The sequence below is a fragment of the Pongo abelii genome, chromosome 19 (assembly GCF_028885655.2).
Source record: "Pongo abelii isolate AG06213 chromosome 19, NHGRI_mPonAbe1-v2.0_pri, whole genome shotgun sequence".
NCBI lineage: Eukaryota > Metazoa > Chordata > Mammalia > Primates > Hominidae > Pongo > Pongo abelii.
The window spans coordinates 18,252,575-18,273,794 of record NC_072004.2 but is presented as its reverse complement, the minus strand read 5'-3'; the positions used below and the strand labels follow the sequence as shown (position 1 = coordinate 18,273,794).

General features: G+C 48.9%; 1 protein-coding gene across 3 annotated transcripts in view; it reads left to right on the top strand.

The window, feature by feature from the left end:
- The window catches only part of DRC3 (dynein regulatory complex subunit 3), a 49,643-nt gene that overhangs the window by 21,765 nt on the left and 6,658 nt on the right, over positions 1 to 21,220 (top strand). For 2 of the 3 annotated variants that reach the window (XM_063718046.1, XM_063718047.1), the window contains exons 9-13: positions 2,218 to 2,392; positions 8,988 to 9,119; positions 10,803 to 11,774; positions 12,160 to 12,222; positions 20,791 to 20,922. In XM_063718046.1, the coding sequence (XP_063574116.1) occupies positions 2,218 to 2,392; positions 8,988 to 9,119; positions 10,803 to 10,970 (475 nt within the window). In that variant the 3' untranslated portion in view covers positions 10,971 to 11,774; positions 12,160 to 12,222; positions 20,791 to 20,922. Of the gene's footprint in view, positions 1 to 2,217; positions 2,393 to 8,987; positions 9,120 to 10,802; positions 11,775 to 12,159; positions 12,223 to 20,790; positions 20,923 to 21,220 lie in introns of those variants that run through there. The other variant, XM_024234995.3, reaches the window with a different exon arrangement.

The following is a 21,220-nucleotide window of genomic DNA, read 5'->3' as shown; positions in this document are numbered from 1 at the left end:
ACCCAAGAGGCAGTTCAGAGCCAGGTCAACTAAGCTGCATGGGGGAGATGTCTGGATTTCAGGGACATGTGGAGTATCTGGTCAGCATGGCATGGGCTGGCCATGTTTGGCAAGCCAGGTTTTCAGAGGTGGAGAAATGGATTGAAATGTGTTCTCATTAGCCATACTCACTTGTTCTTGTTGTGCACTTAGATCTGGCATTTATTGTTTTTCTCAACCACCCCACTAGGCAGGTACCATCATTAACCCCATTTTATAGTTGGAGAAACACAGCTTGGCTGTCCAGGGTCACCCCATTAGAGGCCAGCTTTTGAAGCTTTGTCTGTGGGCCCTGAGAATCTCATTCTTTCCCCAGTTGCCTGGAGCCCAGAGGACGTGGTTGGTACCTGTCATTAGGGCTGTGGCTGTGACCACCGACCAATAGGCTTAAATTGTGAGCTGAGGGACTCAGGACAGAATCAAGGAGCTCCTGGATCTGAGAGCTCTGAGCTAAGGCATCCAGTCACAGGTGAGTCTGTGGAGTCACCTTCACTGGACAGAGAAAAATTCACTCAAAAACCTGACATTCTGGGCCTGTGAGGTGGCTCATGCCTATAATCCCAGCACTTTGGGAGGCCAAGGCAGGAGGATTGCTTGAGGCCAGGAATTTGAGACCAGTCTAGGCTAGGCAATGTACTGAGACCCTATCTGTATTAGTCTGTTTTCACACGCCTGATAAAGACATACTTGAGACTGGGCAATTTACAAAAGAAAGAGGTTTTTGGGTGGTGGTGGTGGTTGTTGTTTTTTTTTTTGAGACAGTGTTGCACTCTTGTTGCCCAGGCTGGAGTGCAATTGCGCAATCTCGGCTCACTGCAACCTCCGCCTCCTGGGTTCAAGCAATTTTCCTGCCTCAGCCTCCCAAGTAGTTGGGCTTACAGCCATGCGCCACCACACCCGGCTAATTTTTTGTATTTAGTAGAGACTGGGTTTCACTATGTTGGTCAGGCTGGTCTCAAACTCCTGACCTCAGGTGATCTGCCTTGGCCTTCCAAAGTGTTGGGATTACAGGCGTGAGCCACCGTGCCCAGCCAGAAAGAGGTTTAATTGAACTTACAGTTCCACGTGGCTGGGGAGGTCTCACAATCATGGCAGAAGGCAAGGAGGAGCAAGTCACATCTTACATAGGCAGTGGGCAAAGAAAGAAAGCCTGTGCAGGGAAACCCCCATATTTAAAACCATCAGATCTCATGAGACTCATTCACTGTCATGAGAACAGCACAGGAAAGACTCACCCCCATAATTCAATTACCCCCCACCGGGTTCTTCCCACAACACATGGGAATTACGGGAGTTACAATTCAAGATGAGTTTGGGTAGGGACACAGCCAAACCATATCACCATCTCTAAAAAAAAACCAAACACACCTGACATTCTGGAAAGAATGAGGGCAGGGTGGTGAGGAACAGTGAAGAGCAGGGCTCCAGAGCTGGGTTGTTTCTGCCAGCTAGTGACCCAGGTTTGCCTTGGCTGTAGCCCTGTGTAGCCATGTGACTTCGGGCAAGGCATTTCATCTCTCCGGGCATCAGTTTCCATCCCACAGGATCACCAAGGTCCTGTAGGCTTTACCTGGTTGACTCCAAGGACTCCATGTGGCAGGCCCTTTTGTACCCTCAGCCGCAGATGAGGAAACTGAGGCCCAGAGAGGTGAAGTGACTTGCCAGGGTGGGTCCTGGAAGCAGTGGCAGAGCCAGGACTTGAACATCCCCAGCACAGCTACAGCAGCTGAGCACCAAGACAGGCCCTCAGTAAGGGTGCCCTTCCAGATAGCACACCAGAGACAGAAACACACACTGCCTGCTTCCCCAGCTGGGACCGGCTCGCAGGCTGCCAGGGTCCCCAGGCCTCTCTCCTGGGGCCTCTCTGAGCACGTCTGCCTTCTGCTCTGTAGACTCCCCAACGGTTTCTGCCTCCTTCCTTCACACAGGCCCCATTCCTGAATCCCTCAGGCTGAGGGTGGGGATGCATCAAACACACATTGTAACCACATCTCAATCCTGGCTCTCTGGGCCTTTGATTTCTTCATCCGTCATATGAACCAAATGAGACCAGGAGTTTGAGTCTCACACACTGTTGAGCGCACAGTGTGCGCACTGTGCCAGGGTTACCGACACCTTTGCCGTGCCCTCCGCAGCCTGCTCCTGAAACAACTGTGGGCTTCCTTAACAGCCACTCACCTACAAGGACAAGTTTGTCATCATCTGCGTAAACATTTTTGAGTATGGCCTGAAACAGCAGGAGAAGCGGAAAACAGAGCTTGACACCTTCAGTGAATGTGTCCACGAGGCCATCCAGGAAAACCAGGAGCAGGGCAAACGCAAGATTGCCAGGTTCGAGGAGAAGCACTTGTCGGTAGGCCCCAAGCCTCCTGAGGCCCTCCTTGTCTCCTGCTGTAGGCCCTCCCTGCTCTTGCCACTCCCACTGTAGAGGGGCTGCAACTCCTGTACCCTCTGATGACCCCTGAGGCCAATGGTTATTGTCCCCATTTGCCAGAGATCATATAGCTTATCAGTGGCAGAGCCAAGGCCCACCTTACCCCAGCATCACCAACCACAGCTCCCCACTGCTTGACGTGTGGCCTGTGGGTCTTTGTCACACAAAGCGCCCTTGGGATTCAAGGTCGGCCCTACCCCTTAACTTATCATCATCGTTACTATTAATAATGGTATTAGTATGACCATTACTATTTTGACAGTAATGATTACCATCGTTTTATTCATTCATTCATTTAATAGACATTTTCTGAGCTCTACTCTCTGCCTGATCCTAAGAAGCTGGAGCCACACTGGACATGGTTCCTGCCCTTGTGGGGCTCAGACCCAGGCCCAGGCCCCACCCCCTACCTGAGCAAGCAGAGGGATCAGTGCCATCCTGGAGGGAAACCTGGGGAGCCTTGGGGGTGCCCTAGGGGCGCCTTATCTTAGGCTGGGGAGTTTAGGGAAGGCTGAGGCTCACAGAAGAAAGAAAAGTTGATGGGGAGGAAGGGCGTTCCTCCACCCACTAGGAGCAGCAAAGGAGAAGACTCTGGGTGGTCAGGACTCGGCCTAACTAGGCCATGGGGTCCAGCCCAAGCAGGGGCCATTGGGAAGGGCACCAATCTTTGTATTTGATGGCAGCTGCCTCTTTGAGTTGGCATTACTTTTAAAGACAGGATGCTTAGCCTATTGTAAATCACAGATCTTTGTGAGATGCTAAGGAAAGCTGTGGACCTTCTTTTTCCTCAAAAAACTGTTCACACACACCAAGCTTGCTTGTAGCATAAGAGGCTTTAGGGAGCCCATCCTTATTGTGAACTTAAGGCCCTTCCTTGTTGTGAACTTAAAGTAGAGCAAAGTCCCTCGATGCACAAGTTCAGATCTGATGGAGTTGGTGATCCACTCCCATGTGCTTCCCGCCTCCCCAACGGCCACCCCCATTCCTGTCTCATTAACCTCCAGGGCCTCACATGTTGTGGATTTAATTCTCAAGACCCTCCTTGTTATATTTTAGGGAGCAGGGGTTACTGCATTCAACCAGAAGTTCAAAGCTGTCAGCAGAGGAATACATTTGGCTCACATATGTGTTTTATTTGGCCTGCATAGGGTTTTAAAACATTTCAAACATCCTGCTGACATTAGAAACTAGCAGATTTCACAGAAAAAATTGTGGTTGCCAGCTTCTCTGGAAGCAGCTGTCATCAGGGCTTGAGTGGCAGTTGTCCCCTCTGGACAGGTCATGTCTCCAGTCCCGCAGTCCCTGCCCAGCCTTCCTTCCTGACATTTATCTGGTCCCTGTAGCCACTGTTCTTGGGAGTGTCAGCTAGCTGGCTCTTCCTGAGGCCTGGTGCAGGGACCCGGCCCCTCAGCAGCGAGTCCCTCTGCCGAAGCAGGATGTGGGCCATGCCAAGCCTGACTTGGAACATGGAACGTGCCACTTGCTCCTCTGTTCAGGCACCTGCCTTCAGTGCGGGCCAGCTCCTCAAAGACCACCTCAGACGAGCTGACTATCCTAGTGCTCCCCTTCTAGAGCCAAGAGCAGTGGATCCTGCTCAGCCTGCACACGGAGTCCCCGGGCCCTGGAAATGTGCTCACATTCAGGCCCAGCAGCACCCACTTAGAGGAGCATGGCCTGGCACAGGGATTTTCCATTGTTCCCCTGGTGCTTTCCATGCACAGCCTAGATAGAGGCCACTGACTTGGAAGTTCCCAAGACCCCATAGGCCCTGCAGACCCCCAGTTCCCTCCCTGACAGGCCCTCTCCTATAGGTTTTCCTACGCTCCTCCCACTCATCCCCATTAGGCCTCATCCATTGCACACAGTGCACTGCTCCAGGTGCCCAGTGAGTCACGTTACAGGGTCATGGTGCAGCCATGTAAGGCTTGGGGCTCAGGCAGACTCCTCACTGGTGACCCAGAGACACATTATTGACCCTCTCCTAGCCTCCATTTCCTCATTTGCAGAACAGAGATAACCACCTCGAAGAACTGTAGTGAGAAACAGAGACAGAGAGGGAAAGCACTTGTGCAAGGCCTGGAGCAGAGTCAGCCCAAAAGGATGACAGCATGTCTGTGTGTAGTCAGCTGCACTCTCGAATGAGTGGTGTGTGCACATGGCACAGCCTGAAGAATGGCCACTGGGGGATACGGTCTCCCTCCTACTCCTGTATCTGTGTGTGTGTCTGAGTGTGCGTGCGCATAGCATGCCCTATTCTGTACTTTGCTTTCGTGTGTGTGTGTGAGCATAGCATGCCCTGTTCCGTACTTTGCTTTCCTATGTGTGTGTGCATGTGTGCATAGCATGCCCTATTCTGTACTTTGCTTTCGTATGTGTGCATAGCATGCCCTGTTCTGTACTTTGCTTTCCTGTGTGTGTGTGTGTGTGTGTGTGTGTGCATAGCATGCCCTGTTCTGTACTTTGCTTTCCTATATGTGTATGTGTGTGTGTGTGCATAGCATGCCCTGTTCTGTACTTTGCTTTCACGTGAGTGTGTGTGTGTGTGTGTGTGTGTGTGTCTGTGTGCATAGCATGCCTTGTTCTGTACTTTGCTTTCCTATGTTATGCATCTTGGAGAGCCTTCCAAAATGAGAGTTGCTTCATTTTTTTTATAACTAAAATATCGCATTGCATGGGTGAGCCATAATTATTTAGCTAGTCCCTGTTGATGGACAGTTAGGTTTTTTCCCAACCTTTTGCTCTTTTAGTGTTCCACTGAATAAGTTGGTGCAAGTTTGACCTGCAGGATGAAGTCCTAGAAGTGGAACTGTGCATTGGTTTTTTTCATGGTTATTGTCCAACTGTAACCCACAGAACCTGTACCTTCCACAGCCGTCGTCAGGCCAGTGTCACAGGCTTCCTCATGTTTGCCAGTCTGTGCACCCTGAGTATGCGTTTATTTTCTCTTAAGTGGGGATGAGCAACACATGTTTTACATGTTTTACAACCATTTGTGTTTTTTATTCTGTGAATTATTTGTACTTATATTTTGCCCTTGCCCACTTTTCTATTTGGTTTTTGGTTTCTCTCTCTCTTCTTAAATTATTTATTATTTTCAGAATAGGGTCTAACTCCATTGCCCAGGTTGGAGTGCAGTGCACCATTATAGCCCACTGCAGCCTTGAACTCCTGGGCTCAAGCAATCCTCCTGCCTCAGCCTCCTGAGTAGCTGGGACTACAGGAACACAACACCACACCTGGCTGTTTCTTTCTTTTTTTCTTTTTTTTTTTTTTTAGCTAGTCAAATTTAGCAGTGGGAGACTGTATACCAACTTTAGTGACACCAAATTTAATAAGTTCTGATAACCTACTACCATCAGACCAGACCTTTCTTTTTTAAAAAGTTATTACTTGGCTGGGCGTGGTAGCTCATGTCTGTAATCTCAGCACTTTGGCAGGCCAAGTTGGGTGGATCACCAGAGGTCAGGAGTTCGTGACCAGCCTGGACAACATGGTGAAACCCCGTCTCTACTAAAAATACAAAAATTAGCCAGGGTGGTGATGCACGCCTGTAATCCCAGCTACTCGGGAGGCTGAGGCAGGAGAATCACTTGAACCCAGGAGGCAGAGGTTGCAGTGGGCCAAGATCGTGCCACTGCATTCCAGCCTGGGCAATAGAGCGAGAGTCTGTCTCAAAAAAGAAAAAAAAAGTTATTACTTTGTAGGAGCTCTTTGTAGATTGTGTCAGTGAAATGGATGGCAAATGTTTTTCCCATTTTGTGTTTTATCTTGCAATGTTGTCTGTGGTGCTTTTGCCATTCAGAATGAAAAATTTTTTTGGCTGGGGGAGGTGGTTCACAACTGTAATCCCAGCACTTCGGGAAGCTGTGGCAGGAAGATCGCTTGAGCTCAGCAGTTTGAGAGCAGCCTGGGCAACATAGTAAGACCCCATCTTAAAAGTAAATATATAAATAAATTTAAAAGAATTTTAAATTTTTTAAGGTAGTAGAATTTACCAATCTTCTGGTTATACTTGGCAAGGTCTCAGATTATTTATTAAAAATCTCCCAGGTTTGGCCGGATGCAGTGGCTTATGCATGTAATCCCAGCACTTTGGGAGACCAAGGCGGGCGGGTCACCTGAGGGTCGGGAGTTTGAGACCAGCCTGGCCAACATGGTGAAACCCCATCTCTACTAAAAATACAAAAATTCACTGGGCATGGTGGCAGGCACCTGTAATCCCAGCTACTCAGGAAGCTGAGGCGAGAGAATCGCTGGAAACTGGGAGACAGAGGTTGCAGTGAACCAAGATCGCGTCACTGCACTCCAGCCTGGGTGACAGTGTGAGACTCTGTCTCAAAGAAAAAAAAAATCTCCCAGGTTTTCTGCTAGCACATTTATGGTTTAATTTTTTACATTTGAATCTTCATCAGGAATTTGTTTTCATGTAAGGCTTGAGGTAGGGATCGAGCCTGGTTTTTCTCCAGACAGAGTAGCTATTATTATGTCATTCGCCCCCCTCAATCATGCTGTTACTCCATCCTCCTTCATGACTAATACCAGGCATCAACAAAAACAAGCCAAAATCACATCTGGTGTTGGTGGTAACCCAGGCCCTTTGCTAGAAAGCAGCTGGTAGTCAGTGCTGTTTGGACCCCAGGTTGCCATATACCCTCTGAGCACCCCCTCATTCCAAAGGGCTCAGCATCTATTTAGCAGTAGCTTCCACTTGCTTACTGGGGTTCTGTGTGGGTTCAATTCATCTCCTCAAAGACTGGAACTGTCTTTCCTTGCCAGGGTCTTTCCTGGCCTGTGCCTGTGATAGGCCTTTTATAGGAGCTTCCAATAGCCGAGCTCCATTGTGCACCAGGTGCTTTCTGTACACAGCCTCTGATCCCCAGGACCCCGTGAGGCAGAGATGCTTCTCCCCATTTACAGTGAGGAAACTGAGTCAGAGAATGAAAGTGGGTCTCTCAAGGTCACACTGCTAAGTGGCCCAGGCAGGATTCAAATTCAGGTCCACCTAACTCTGAAGTTGTAAGGCAGGTAAATTTTTTCCTGTAGCTTATCAGGGTCACTGACTGGGACCAAGAATTAAACTGACATAAGACAAACGAGAAAAGCATACAAATTTTATTGAGTAATTTTTACATGTAGATGGGAGCATTCACAAGCAAAATGAAGGCTCAAGAAGCCATTAGGGCCGAAAGCTTATATACTTGGTTGGAGTAGTGAATTGTGAGAACGTGACAAGACAAAGAGGTTTGGGCTAAGGCAGTTCATCGTGGAGAAGTGACAAGGCAGATGAGCATTAGTTTAACAAGGTTTGTTCACACAGATTCCCCTTGGCCCGGACTCCCTCCCTCTGATGATAAGAATGGCTTCTTGGCCGGGCGCGGTGGCTCACGCCTATAATCCCAGCACTCTGGGAGGCCGAGGTGGGTGGATCACGAGGTCAGGAGTTCAAGACCAGCCTGGCCAAGATGGTGAAACCCCGTCTCTACTAAAAATACAAAAAAAAAATTAGCCAGTCATAGTGGCAGGTGCCTGTAATCCTAGCTACTCAGGAGACTGAGGCAGAGAATTGCTTGAACTCAGGAGGCAGAGGTTGCAGTGAGCCGAGATTGTGCCACTGCACTCCAGCCTGGGCAACAGAGTGAGACTACGTCTTAAAAAAAAAAAAAAAAAAGAATGGTTTCCTTCCTCCTGGTACAGGGAGGGCACCTTTCCCATGGGAGATTTAACTCCTGCTTTCAGGAAGAAAAAGGGAGGTCAGGGTGTCCTCTTTGCATTTTCTAAGTATCTTTTTTTTTTCTTTTTTTTGAGACAGAGTCTCACTCTGTCGCCCAGGCTGGAGTGCAGTGGCGCAATCTCGGCTCACTGCAAGCCCCACCTCCCAGGTTCACACCATTCTCCTGCCTCAGCCTCCTGAGTAGCTGGGACTACAGGTGCCCGCCACCATACCTGGCTAATTTTTTTTTTTTTTTTTTTTTTTTTGTATTTTTAGTATAGATGGGGTTTCACCATGTTAGCCAGGATGGTCTCGATCTCCTGACCTCGTGATCCGCCCGCCTCGGCCTCCCAAAGTGCTGGGATTACAGGCATAAGCCACCGCTCCCGGCCTTTAAGTATCTTTAACTCAAAATAATCACTATGCCAAAGCGGCATATTTTGGTGTGAAATGCTCTGAACCCCATGAAAGCCATGGCTCCTTCTACGCTGCTTACCAGCCTCTAATAAAAACCTGAGCTAACAAGGAGTGAGCACTTGCTAGTGCTCAAAGAGCCTCACATGTGTTCTCTCACTTGTGTCAAGGGTAGGGGCTATCAATCGCACTTGACAGACCAGGAAACTGAGGCATGGAGAGGGTAGGTAGCTTCCACACGCTCTCAGAGCCAGCAAATGGCAAAGCTGAGACTTGCACTTGGACAGGCTGACTCGAGTCCAAATTATTTCCCACAAAACCAAATTGCCACCTGCCATTATCTAATTACACTTAGTTGTTGATTCCTAAAGTGCAGTCTATTGTTTCTAGAGTTTAAGTGCCATTCGAGAGGAGTCGGAACTGCCCAACATTGAGAAGATGATCCTAGAATGCAGCGCTGACATCAGTGAGTTGTTCGATGCGCTCATGATGCTGGAGATGCAGCTGGTGGAGCAGCTGGAGGTAAGGGTGGGCCCTGGACACAACTGCCAGAATCTGGGGATGCAGCTGCACATCCATAGGTGAACTGCAGCCTTCATGGGCATGCCTCTGCTGGAAATGTCCAGCACGACTCAGCGTGGCAGGCTGCAGCTTTCTTGCTCATCAGTCCTGTTTGCTTTTATTACATTTTAATCATTTACATTGGAAGTGATTCTTGTGGAAAATGAGAGGTGAGGTCATTCTTCTGCAATGTTCCCCCTATCCTGGAAGTCAGTGGGGAGAGGTTTTTGATTAGACCCCTGGAGCTATCCAGGTACTCTAAAGGCAAAGTGGACCCCCACTTGGGGACCAAACAAAGACCCCTCCGCATTGCAGCCTGCAGTTGCCACTTCTCAGGCGACGCGAGGAGGCTGCAACTCAGCACTAAGTAGTGGAAATGAAAAGCGCCGCTGTCTGAAATTCATTAGCGGCCAGAGTATGTGTTACAAGGCAGCGGAGGCTGGGAGTCTGAAGTGGTGTGATGAATTGAACTTCATCGGATGCTGCCGTGGCTGGGCCAAGTGATAGCGCCTAATCAATTCCTCACACGTCAAGTGACACCTCAGACATGGGATAGATTTCCCCATCACATCACAGGGCAGGTGCTCCCTCCCCGCTGGGGAACACAGGCACTGCAGAAGCAGCACACAGTGCCAGGGGAGAGTGAGGCAGCAGCTCCCAGCCTTTTCAGGCACGGAGATTGCTTTTCAACATCCAAACATTTCCCAGAACCCATGTGCCATCCTACTTGTATTACCGGTGGCCAGAAAGCCACAAGCGCAATCATGCTTTTCAATGACCTTATTTTTATTCACGAGAACAGCACATACATGTGTTGGAAAATTATGTAATGTGCTCACTCTGCAGACAGTCCTCACATTCCTATAGATTCCACCCCTGCCTACCTTGCAGCCCCTGGAGTCTATGGCAGATGGGGGTGGGGCACTGCTAGAGTGGCAGGCCTGGAAATCACACCTTCCATTGTTCCTTCAATCAATACTAACTCCCATTTGGGCCTTAGGTGCCTTGCTAAGCACCACAAAACAGCAACTAACTGAAAGAGATCTCGGGTGACAGCCAGCTCCTACTGAGGGCCTCCTCTCTGTCAGGCACCTTGCAAAGCATTTTGTGTGAAGTGACTCATTTAACCTCACCACGACACCACAACACAGGGATTATGCAGGTAACCTATTTCCCAGATGACGAAGATGAGGCCCAAGGAGGTGAAATGCCTTTCCCAGAGTTACACACAGTGCTGGAGCTGGGAATACTGACCCAGGCAGTCTAACTCTTAACAGCTCACTCCACTGTTTGCCTGGAGGTGATGCACAGATATCACTGAGAAACCCAAAGGAGAGGGGGTTGGCTCTGTGTGTGTGTTGGGCAGGCAGGTAAGGAGAGTAAGACCAGGACAAGTGTTCCTGGCAAAGTTCCGGTGACAGCATTAAACATTCAGATGGTGAGGGAGTTAATACGGTTGGGGAACAACTTTAGAGAGAGCAGAGGGGTAGGTTCACAACCATCTGCTCAGGAGGGTCAAGATCGGTGGTCGTTACCCTGAGGGGCTGTGATTAGAGAAGCTGGTTGCTAAATTCTAAGGAGTACCTTTTGCTCTGTGCTGGACGTCTAAATATGCATGTTAACTGTGTTCTTTAACATTTCCAGGAGACTATAAACATGTTTGAAAGGAACATTGTTGACATGGTAGGACTGTTTATCGAAAATGTCCAAAGCCTATATCCTTTCTGTAATGACCTTCCCCCATGGGGAGGTGCTACAGAGCCCCCGGGCTTGTCCTGGCCTCTGGACAAAAGAATGTTCCACAGGGTCTGAGGGGGTTTCCCGACCCTCAGAACAGTGATGGCCTGGTTAGAGCTGTGGTTTGGATGCCCAGAGGGACAACATCCAAACTGTTTGCAGTAGGGTCCCAGCATGATTGTTCTCATATGGGTGATGTTCACTGGGAAATGACGCCCCCTGTGTTGCGGGCAAGCACACTCTGGGGTTGAGGCAACCCCCACGTGGAAGACACTATAAGGAGTATATCAGGTGAAATGTTAGGGTGAGGAGCCAACATTGGAGCATGGCCAACCCTTCTTCCACCCGAACTCAGGGCACTCCACACAGGGCAAACTGCTGTGCTCCAGCTAGCAGCAGCCCTGTGGTCCTGCCCTCCTGGGGCTCACAGTCCCTCGGGGAGACAAGTTGTAGAGGCAACAAGTGGTAGCAAATGCACAGGGTGAGAAGCAGTTAACCCAGAGGCCAGCGCCAGGAGCCTCCATGCAGGAGGGAGAGAAGAGGGTGATGGCAGGGGCTGAGGGTCCATCCGAGGTGTCGGGCAGAGGCAGGGAGTCAGGGATGGCCCAGGGTTCGGAGCCTGTGAGTGCACGGTGCTGCCAGCTGGAATTTCCGAGCTCGCCTTGGACCCTTAAAGTCTGTCTCCGGCCCTCTGAGTGCATCAGGGACGCACCGGGCCTGCTCCTCCCGGGCCTTTGCTTAACTCGGGGCTGCACGATAGCCCAGTGCCGGGACCTGGAGAATCACCACCACAAGAAGCTCCTGGAGATCTCTATCAGCACCCTGGAGAAGATTGTCAAGGGCGACCTGGACGAGGACCTGCCTGACGACCTGCGCGCAGTAGGCGGGGCGGGCGGAGCGTGGCGGGGAAGGGCTGGATGGAGTTGGACTGGGCGGGGCAGGGGCGGAGATGGGGCTGGGAAGGGTGGAGCTGGGCGAAAGGGGAGGGGAGGGGAGGGGAGGGGAGGGGAGGGGCGGGGAGGGGCGGGCTGCTCGGAGCCTGACAGATGTGGTCCAGCCCAGCTCTGTGGCTGGACTGAGGCTCTGTGAGTAAGCCTGACAACCTCCCAGGGCCTCAATGTTTTCATCTGCAAAAGGGCACACTAACCTGCTTTACAGGGTTGCTGGCAGATAAAATAGGCTAACAAAGCACCTGGTGGGGCACCCAGTGGGGCCCAGTTAAAGAGGAGCTCATGATAATTAGATGGTTTCAACTTTCCAACAGGGTCGTTTCCAAAAGTTCAATTATGTGGAGGCTTCTGGCACTTTCTAAGAGAAGCAGTTACAGGTAGAGGTTGAAGTCTGAGATTTCCCCTGGAGGTCTTCTTAACTTTAGAGTCTGTATGATGAGTACTGTGGGGGTGTTGGAACCACCATTTCTGATCCCGCACAATGCCATCCGGTTTGCACCAGCATATCCACTGATGAATGGTCACAAAATCAGCAGGGTCGGCCTGGGGAACCTGGCTCCATCCCTGGGGTCTGCACACTAAGAAGGCTCTCCTGGATGTCTGCGCTGGGGTCCCGCAGCAGCATGTCTTTGTCTCTGGGAGGAGTGTGGGCATCAAGGGCCCAGACAGAGATACTGTGTTGTCAGAGCCTGCTTTAGTGCATGCATCATTCACTCCACTGCCAGTGTCTCAGCTTCTCTCTGTCACCACATCACCACCAAGGAAAGCCACTATCGTCCTTGGCCTGGACTGCTTGCCTCTTTACTGTCCTCTTACAGTCTGTCCTCCATGTGGCAGCCAGAGGGACCCTTGAAAACCCAAACCCTATCACTGCACACTTTTACACAACACCTTCTAGTGGCTTTCATGACCCCTAGCATCAGCTCCTCCCCATAGTCCCCCAGACCCTCGTGGCTGGCCCTGCCCATCTGGGCGATTCCCACCCCCAGAACCCTCACTCCTGATGCTCAGCGGCAGCCTCTGAGCTCTTCCCCAGTCACCCAGGCTTGCTCCTTTCAGTTGATATTCCGCCTGGCAGACACACTCTTCCTAGGTCCCCATGTGCCTGGCTTGTCCTTGTCATTCAGATTTCAGCTTGACTATCAGCTCTTGGGAGAGGCCTTTCTTCATCAACTTCCAGAAAAACCACCATCTCTGTATCACATGCCCCATTTATCAGGTCAGGTCAGAGCCTCATCATAGTTTCAAACTATCTGGCTGATGTGTATTTGCTGCTGATGTGACTATTCACACTACATGTAAGCTCAGGAGGGAGGACAGGGATGGCCTTTTCACCACCATGTACCTCCTCAGTACCAGCAACAGTGTACAATGTGCAGCACAGATGCCAGGCATCATCTGCAGAATGAGTGTGAGAGCGTATGCTCACCAAGCCTCCACTCTGCCAGATACGGGGCTAAGTCTTGCAGACACACAGGACCAGCAGTCCCTGACTTCCACAGCCTCTGTCCTGGGTCCGCCCAGACAGACACCCAACATAGCAGTGTGGTGATAGGGTCACCGTGACACCAGCCTTCCCTCCCTAAGCTGTTAACTGCAGCTAATTGCTATTGACCAGACACAGGAAAACATCACCTTCTCTGCGAAGTAAGGCTGTCCCTGAGTGCCCAGTTTGGAATTCCCCAGACAGACCATCTTGAGGTGGGTGGAGATCCCTCCCAGCACAGCTCCCATGTCTGTGACACCCAGAAGGCACAGGACTGAAACGTGCCCAATTTCTAATGACTGGGACACACAGAAAAAGATGACTCCAGAGGCCAACAGCAGAGAAGCAGGCTGGGCTGGCATTTTCAGTGGCCAGCCCTCCCTCCAGCCCAGCTGGCTGTGCCTGGTGCGAGCTGACCGCCATTCCTGTGGCTTTATGCCTGCAGTTATAGGAAGAGACTCCCCAGGACCTTATACCATGGCCTAACTCTCCTTCCATCTAAGCAACAAAAAATGTGGCCTACCCTTCTCAGGAGGAAAAAGTATGCTCTGACCATATGAGTAATACCAACATCACTTTGAAAGGCTGAGGTGGAAGGATTGCTTCAGCCCTGGAATTTGAGACCAGCCTGGGTAACATAGCGAGATCCCCTCTCTATAAATAATAATTTAAAAATTAGGTGATGTGCACCTGGTGGTCCCAGCTACTTGGGAGACTGAGGTTGGAGGATTACTTGAGCCTGGGAGGTCAAGGTGAGCCATGACTGTGCCACTGCACTCCAGTCTGGGTGACAGAGCAAGACCCTGTCTCAAAAAAATAAAATAAAGGAATAATACATCGCTGACATTTGACTGGGGGCCTCCTGAGGGCCAGCCCTCTGAGAAGCACTGAACTCATGTTTGCTTTTTTAATCTTCACATCAACACGGTAAAGTAGGTACTATTATGGTTCCCTTTTACAGATAAGGAAACTGAGGTACGGGGATGAAGGTAACCTGCCCAAGGACACACAGCTTGTAACAGATAGAGTTGTGATTTGAACCAGGCAGTTTGATTGAAAGCCTTTGACAAAATGTCTACTGTATAGCAAGATGGGGATGTTCAGAGGAGGGACTAGGGCTGTGAGTGAAAAAAATCTAGCTACTGTTACCTAATTATCAAGGAGCATATCTTGATAAGTCACCCTGATGAGGTTATCTCTAAAACTCCACTCATGCAGTTGAGTGACTGTTATCAGCTCATGACCTACGTGGGGCCAATCTGTCCCATGTCTATTTTCAAGTCCTTCAGCTTTGAGAGGAAAAGCAGAACGTACATGCTGAGGAGAGAGCCTGGAGCTGGCACTGAGGGAGGGCGTCTGAGTGGTGCTGGCAGCCACAGCTGCCCGTTTAGGGAGGTGGGGAGGACAGAGGTGCTGCCTGGCTGCTCTGAACATCCACGCGGGTGTCCGGCTGCGAGGGCAGGGTGAGTGCTCAGGCCCAGGGAGGATGCAAGTCCCCAGGGTCTGCTCAAGTGGCAGTGGGTCTGACCCAAGCCAGCAGTCTCTGGATAGGGAGACTGCCACAAGATTCTGGCTGGCACCAGGAGACTCCGCGTTGGCTTGTCCCTGCCCATCAAGCCAAGCTGCTCTTTTGTCTGTGGCAGAGGAGAATGCAGGGTTGTCAGGTGCCCTTTGTGGGTATGACGGAATGATCTGATCCCACATGCCATGGGGCAGCAAGTCCTCAAGCCACTAGCAGTGCGGTGGTCCTGGGGAGGGGCACCAGCTGTTCCCTTCTCAAAAGTCACTTTGTTGCTACCCAAAGCAACCTACAGATTCAATGCAATCCCCATCAAAACACCAATGACATTCTTCGCAGAAATAGAAAAAAAATCCTCCAATTTAGAACCACAAAAGACCCTGAAGAGCCAAAGCCATCCTGAGCAAAAAGAACAACGCTAGAGGCATCACATTACCAGACTTTAAAATATACTACAAAGTTGTAGTAACCAAAACAGCATGGTACTGGCATAAAACAGACACACATTTCTCCAATAAAACACCAAATGGTGGATGACACCGTGGCAGCAGGAGGGTCCAGAGGCCTGGAATGGGAAACCATGGAAGCTTTGTCAGCAGCTTCTGGGGCTAGGATTGTGGCCATAGTCAGGGCAGGGGCTGAGGCTGCGGGGAGCTCTCAGAAGCAAGGCCCAGGCCAAAGAGTGGATGCCCATCACCAAGCTGGGCTGCCTGGTCAAGGACATGAAGATCAAGTCCCTGGAGGAAATCTATCTCTTCTCCCTGCCCATCAAGTAGTCTGAGATCATTGACTTTTTCCTGGGGGCCTCTCTCAAAGATGAGGTTTTTTTTTTTTTTTTTTGAGACGGAATTTTGCTTTTTTGCCCAGGCTGGAGTGCAATGGCACGATCTTGGCTCACGACAGTCTCCACCTCCCAGGTTCAAGTGATTCTCCTGCCTCAGCCTCCCGAGTAGCTGGGATTACAGGCATGTGCCACCATGCCCAGCTAATTTTGTATTTTTAGTAGAGATGGGGTTTCTCCATGTTGGTCAGGCTGGTCTCAAACTCCTGACCTCAGGTAATCCGCCCACCTCAGCCTCCCAAAGTCCTGGGATTACAGGCGTGAGCCGCCGCGCCTGGCCTAGGATGAGGTTTTAAAGATTATGCCAGTGCAGAAGCAGACCTGCCCCAGCCAGCGCAGCAGGTTCAAGGCATTTGTTGCCATCAGGGATTACAATGGCTGTGTCAGTCTGGGTGTTAAGCGCTCCAAGGAAGCAGCCACTGCTGTCAGAGGGATCATCGTCCTGGCCAAGCTCTCCACTGTCCCCGTGCAGAGGCCACTGGGGGACCAAGATCGCAAGCCCCACACTGTCCCTTGCAAGGTGACAGGCTGCTGCGGCTCTGTGCTGCTGCACCTTATCCCTGCACCCAGGGGCACTGGCATCCTCTTGGCCTCTGTGCCCAAGAAGATGCTGCTGATGTCCAGTATTGACAACTGCTACACCTCAGCCAGAAGCTGCAGTGCCACTCTGGGCAACTTTGCCAAGGCCACCTTTGATGCCGTCTCCAAGACCTATAGCTACCTGCCCCCTGACCTCTGGGAGGAGACTGTGTTCACCAAGTCTTCCTCTCAGTAATTCACCGACCATCTTGTCAAGACCCACACCAGAGTCTCTGTGTGGAGGACTCAGGCTTCAGCTGTGGCTACAACACAGGGTTGTTTTGTTTTGAGATGGAGCCTTGCTCTGTCACCCAGGCTGGAGTGCAGTGGTGCGATCCTGGCTCACTGCAACCTCCACCACCTGGGTTCACATGATCCTCCTACCTCAGCCTCCTGAGTACCTGGGACTACAGGCACACACCACCACGCCTGGTTAATTTTTTGTATTTTTAGTAGAGATGGGGTTTACCAATGTTGGCCAGGCTGGTCTCAAACTCCTGACCTTAAGTGATCCGCCCACCTTGGCTTCCCAAAGTAACACAGGGTTTTTATATAAGAAAAATAAAGTGAATTAAGCCTGTTTAAAACAAACAAAAACACAGATACATAAACCAATGAAACAGAATAGAGAACTCAGAAATTAATCTATGTATTTACAGCCAACTGATTTTTGACAAAAGCGCCAAGAACACTCACTGGGGAAAAGACAGTCTCTTCAATAAATTGTGCTGGGAAAACTGGATATCCATATGCAGAATGAAACTAGATTCCCACCTCTCACTCTATACAAAAATCAACTAAAAATGGATCTAAGACCTACATGTAAGACCTGAAACTGGCCGGGCGCAGTGGCTCATGCCTGTAATCCCAGCACTTTGGGAGGCTGAGACAGGCAGATTGCTTGAGCTCATGAGTTTGAGACCAGCCTGGGCAACATGGCAAAGCCCCACCTCTCTATAAAAAGTACAAAAATTAGCTGGGCACGGTGGTACATGCCTATAGTCCCAGCTACTCAGGACGCTGAGGTGGGAGGGTGGCTTGAGCCCAGGAGGCGGAGGTTGTAGTGAGCTGAAATTGCACCACTGCACTCCAGCCTGAGCAATAGAACCAGACTTTGTCTCAGAAAAAAAAAAAAAAAAAAAAAAAAAAAGACCTGAAACTATAAAATGACCAGAAGAAAACAGGAGAAATGCTTTAGGACATTGGCCTGGGAAAAAATTTTATGAATAAGACCTCAAAAGCACAGACAACAAAAGCAAAAATAAATGGAATATATCAAACTATAAATCTTCTGCACAGCAAATGAAACAAGAGTGAAAAGACACCCTATACAATGTGAAAAAATATTTGCAAACTACTTATCTGACAGGGTATTAATATATCCAGAATACACAAGGAACTCTAACATCTCAATAGCAAAAAAAAAAACAATTCAATTAAAAACATCTGAACAGATGTTTCTCAAAAGAAGACATACAAATGGCCAACAAATACATTAAAAAATTTTCAGCATCACTAGTTATCAGGGAAATGCAAATAAGAACCAGAATGAGGCAACATCTCACCCCACTTAGGATGATAATTATCAAAAAGACAAAAAATAACAAATGCTGGTGAGGATACAAAGAAAAAGGAACTCTTATATACTGTAAGTAAGAATGTAAACTAGGACAGCCACTAGGAAGAACATTGTGGAGGGCCCTCAAAAACTACAAACAGAACTATCATATGATCCAGCAATCTCACTACTGAGCATTTATCCAAAGGAAAGGAAATCACTATATTGAAAACATATCTGCACCCATGTTTACTGCAGCACTGTTCGCAATAACAAGATACAGAGTCAACCTAGGTGTCCAACAACAGATGACTGGACAAAGAAAATGTGGTACATATACACAATGGAATACTATTCAGCCATAAAAAAGAATGAAATCCTGTCATTCATGGCAACATGGATGGAACTGGAGGACACTGTGTTAAGTGAAATAAGCCAGGAACAGAAAGTTAAACACCTCATGTTCTCACTCATATGCCGAAGCTAAAAAAGTTGATCTCATAGAAGTAAAAAGAAGAACACAGGCTTCTAGAGACCGGGAAGGGTAGAGAGATGGAGGAATAGGGAGAGATTTGTTCAAGGATATACCAAATTACAGCTAGATAGGATGAATAAGTTCTAGTGTTCTATACCACTATGGGATGACTATAGTTGACAATAATATATTATAGTTTCAAATAGCTAAAAAGAGGATACTGAATGTTCTCAAGACAAAGACATGATAAATGTTTGAGACGGATATGCTAATACCCTGATCTGATCACTATACATGATAGGTGTTGAAACATCACTATGTACTCCATCAATGTGTACAGTTATTAGTCAATTTTTTTAATGCCAATTTTTTTTTTTTTTTTTGAGGTGGAGTTTCACTGTTGCCCAGGCTGTAGTGCAGTGGTGCAATCTTGGCTCACTGCAACCTCGGCCTCCCACGTTCAAGCTATCGTCCTGCCTTAGCCTTCCGAGTAGATGGGATTACAGGCACCCACCACCATGCTCAGCTAATTTTTGTATTTTTATTCACCATATTGGCCAGGCTGGTCTTGAACTCCTGACCTCAGGTGATCCACCCACCTTGGCCTCCCAAAGTGCTGGGATTACAGGCATGCGCCACGGCGCCCGGCCAGTGCCAACATTGTTTAAACAAAGAAGTTGCTTTGAAAGAAATGTGTCTTTACAGCCACAAGGACCACAGAGCAGGGCAACAGCTCAAAAAAGACTCAGGAATACCTGTTTGCACAGCCCCTGCCTCCACCCTAGTGCTTTCAACCTGCAGAAACTGGAGAGGGATCCGGAATATTCTACCCATAAAAACTATTCTGACGGAAAATTGAAGTAGCCACCACTCTAGGCCACCCAAAGTCCAGAAACAACTTGTAACTTACATTTCAAAATAATTCCCTTAAACCCAGTTTCCTTTTGTTTTCATTTTACAAATGTCACACAGTTTTTCATAACCAATTCTAATCATGTATGTTTCTAAGCAGACTTCAGTTTCTGTTGCTTCTCATAGCTTTTGAAGCTGTTTTCTACATATTCAAACTCTGAGAGGTATGATTTCTCTGCCTGGCTTAGAGCTCCACTATGACCCACCTTTTAGAAGGAAGGATGAGAACCTTTTCGTGATGGGTTGACACTGTGCTTGTAGTTATCTCTAAAATAACCAGGACACCCACTCCTAAGCACACTGTCAAGGCTCACCGAAAACAGGCTTTACACACCTTTGAACCATTCCCAGAGCCTGGCCTGGGACCTTGTACACACATGGAAAGAACTTAATAATTTCTTGACATTTCTCCCTTGTGACTGTGCTAATTGGTCCCCCAGACACCCCATTCCACATATCAGCTAACCTTGCTTTTCCCACATGAGATTATGTGGAAAATCAGCATCCCACAAGACATGAACAGGCATTACTCTGAAGTCTGTAGCCAAAAAAGTTGGAAAACCAAGAGAGACAAAGCTTAAAGGGTTTATTTTCCACAGGACATCGTAGAGCCTTCGGAATACTTTGTGCCCAGCAAATCTTCAGGAGGGGCCTAGGATGTGCTGGCTTTCCCAAATGTATTTGACCAAAGAATACTTTTTTTGGCAGAAATATTAACATCTTAAGATTGCACAGAACGTTTTACAGACCATTAAGTTAACTGCCACTATAGGAAAGAACAAAAAGTGTACACTCCACTTGCAAATCCTCCCTGCAATACAGAGCATTCAGGTGCTCTGCCTTACCAAGCGCCTCTGCTTCAAGGTGGAAGCAACTGCTTACTGAGTGCTTCAGTGGCCTTGCCCTGCTCTGGGAAATGACTCCATTTCAACCATCCCAGGCAACAACAGCCACAGTGTCAACACCTAGAACCAGTGAGGCCTTTTAGAAGATGGTTGTTTCTAACAACTTTTTACTAGACAGCAAAGTCAGGAACAAGAGAAGGCAGAAAGAGACTCCAAATGGAATCCAAAGTTTGGTTTTGTTGACATGAGTGGCAGTGGAGAGACAACTGTGGGGTGAACACCCATGAGTTTGTAGGGCCTGCTGTCTTCAGAGCAGCCTTGAGACCCTCAGCCAGCCTCATGCTTCCACCCAGCAGGCAGAGGTTTTGGGCAAGTTAGACTTAAAAGTTAATTGAGAGAGAAGCATTGTGAGAACAGATGTCCTGGGTGAGGTGCCCCCTGGGCAGCCATCTGCCTTCACCCTGGAGGAAACATGCTTCCAGCGGGGACTGCAAAGTAACACCCTGGTTGGCCCTTTCCCCACAACACCTGCCCTGAGCGGCTGGGGAAGCGGCTGTCACAGATGAATTCACAGATGAATCGGCAGAGTGTGCTGATACAAAGGTGGGCTCTGCTCTGAGTGTGGCCTGCATAGCCAGGGGACTTCCAAATGCTCCTTTTCTATTCAGCTCTCTTTGTGTTCACGGTGTAATGACACACACTTTCTCATTGGATTCTTTTCACTCACCAGCTTTTTGTCGATAAAGATACGATTGTTAATGCTGTCGGGGCATCGCACGACATCCACCTCCTGAAGATTGACAATCGAGAAGATGAGCTGGTGACCAGAATCAACTCCTGGTGTACACGTTTAGTAGACAAGGTGAGTCAATGCCAAGCCATCCTAGCAGGCTGGATGAATTTTTCTAGCTGACATGGAAATCCTCCCTAGGTAGTGGATAGAATTTTCATTAAGGAATGAAATGAAGGAAGAAATAAAATTAAGGATTATAGAACTCCACACTGAAAACAACATTGCCCAGAGACTTTAAAACCCATGGGCTTCATCATTTTCCTAACTCCTACTTCAAATATACAGAGATCAGCAGAACCTGGGGAGGCTCTGAAGCAAATGAGGAGGTTTGCAGATCTCAAGGAACTATTTTCCCCTTCCCTCAAAC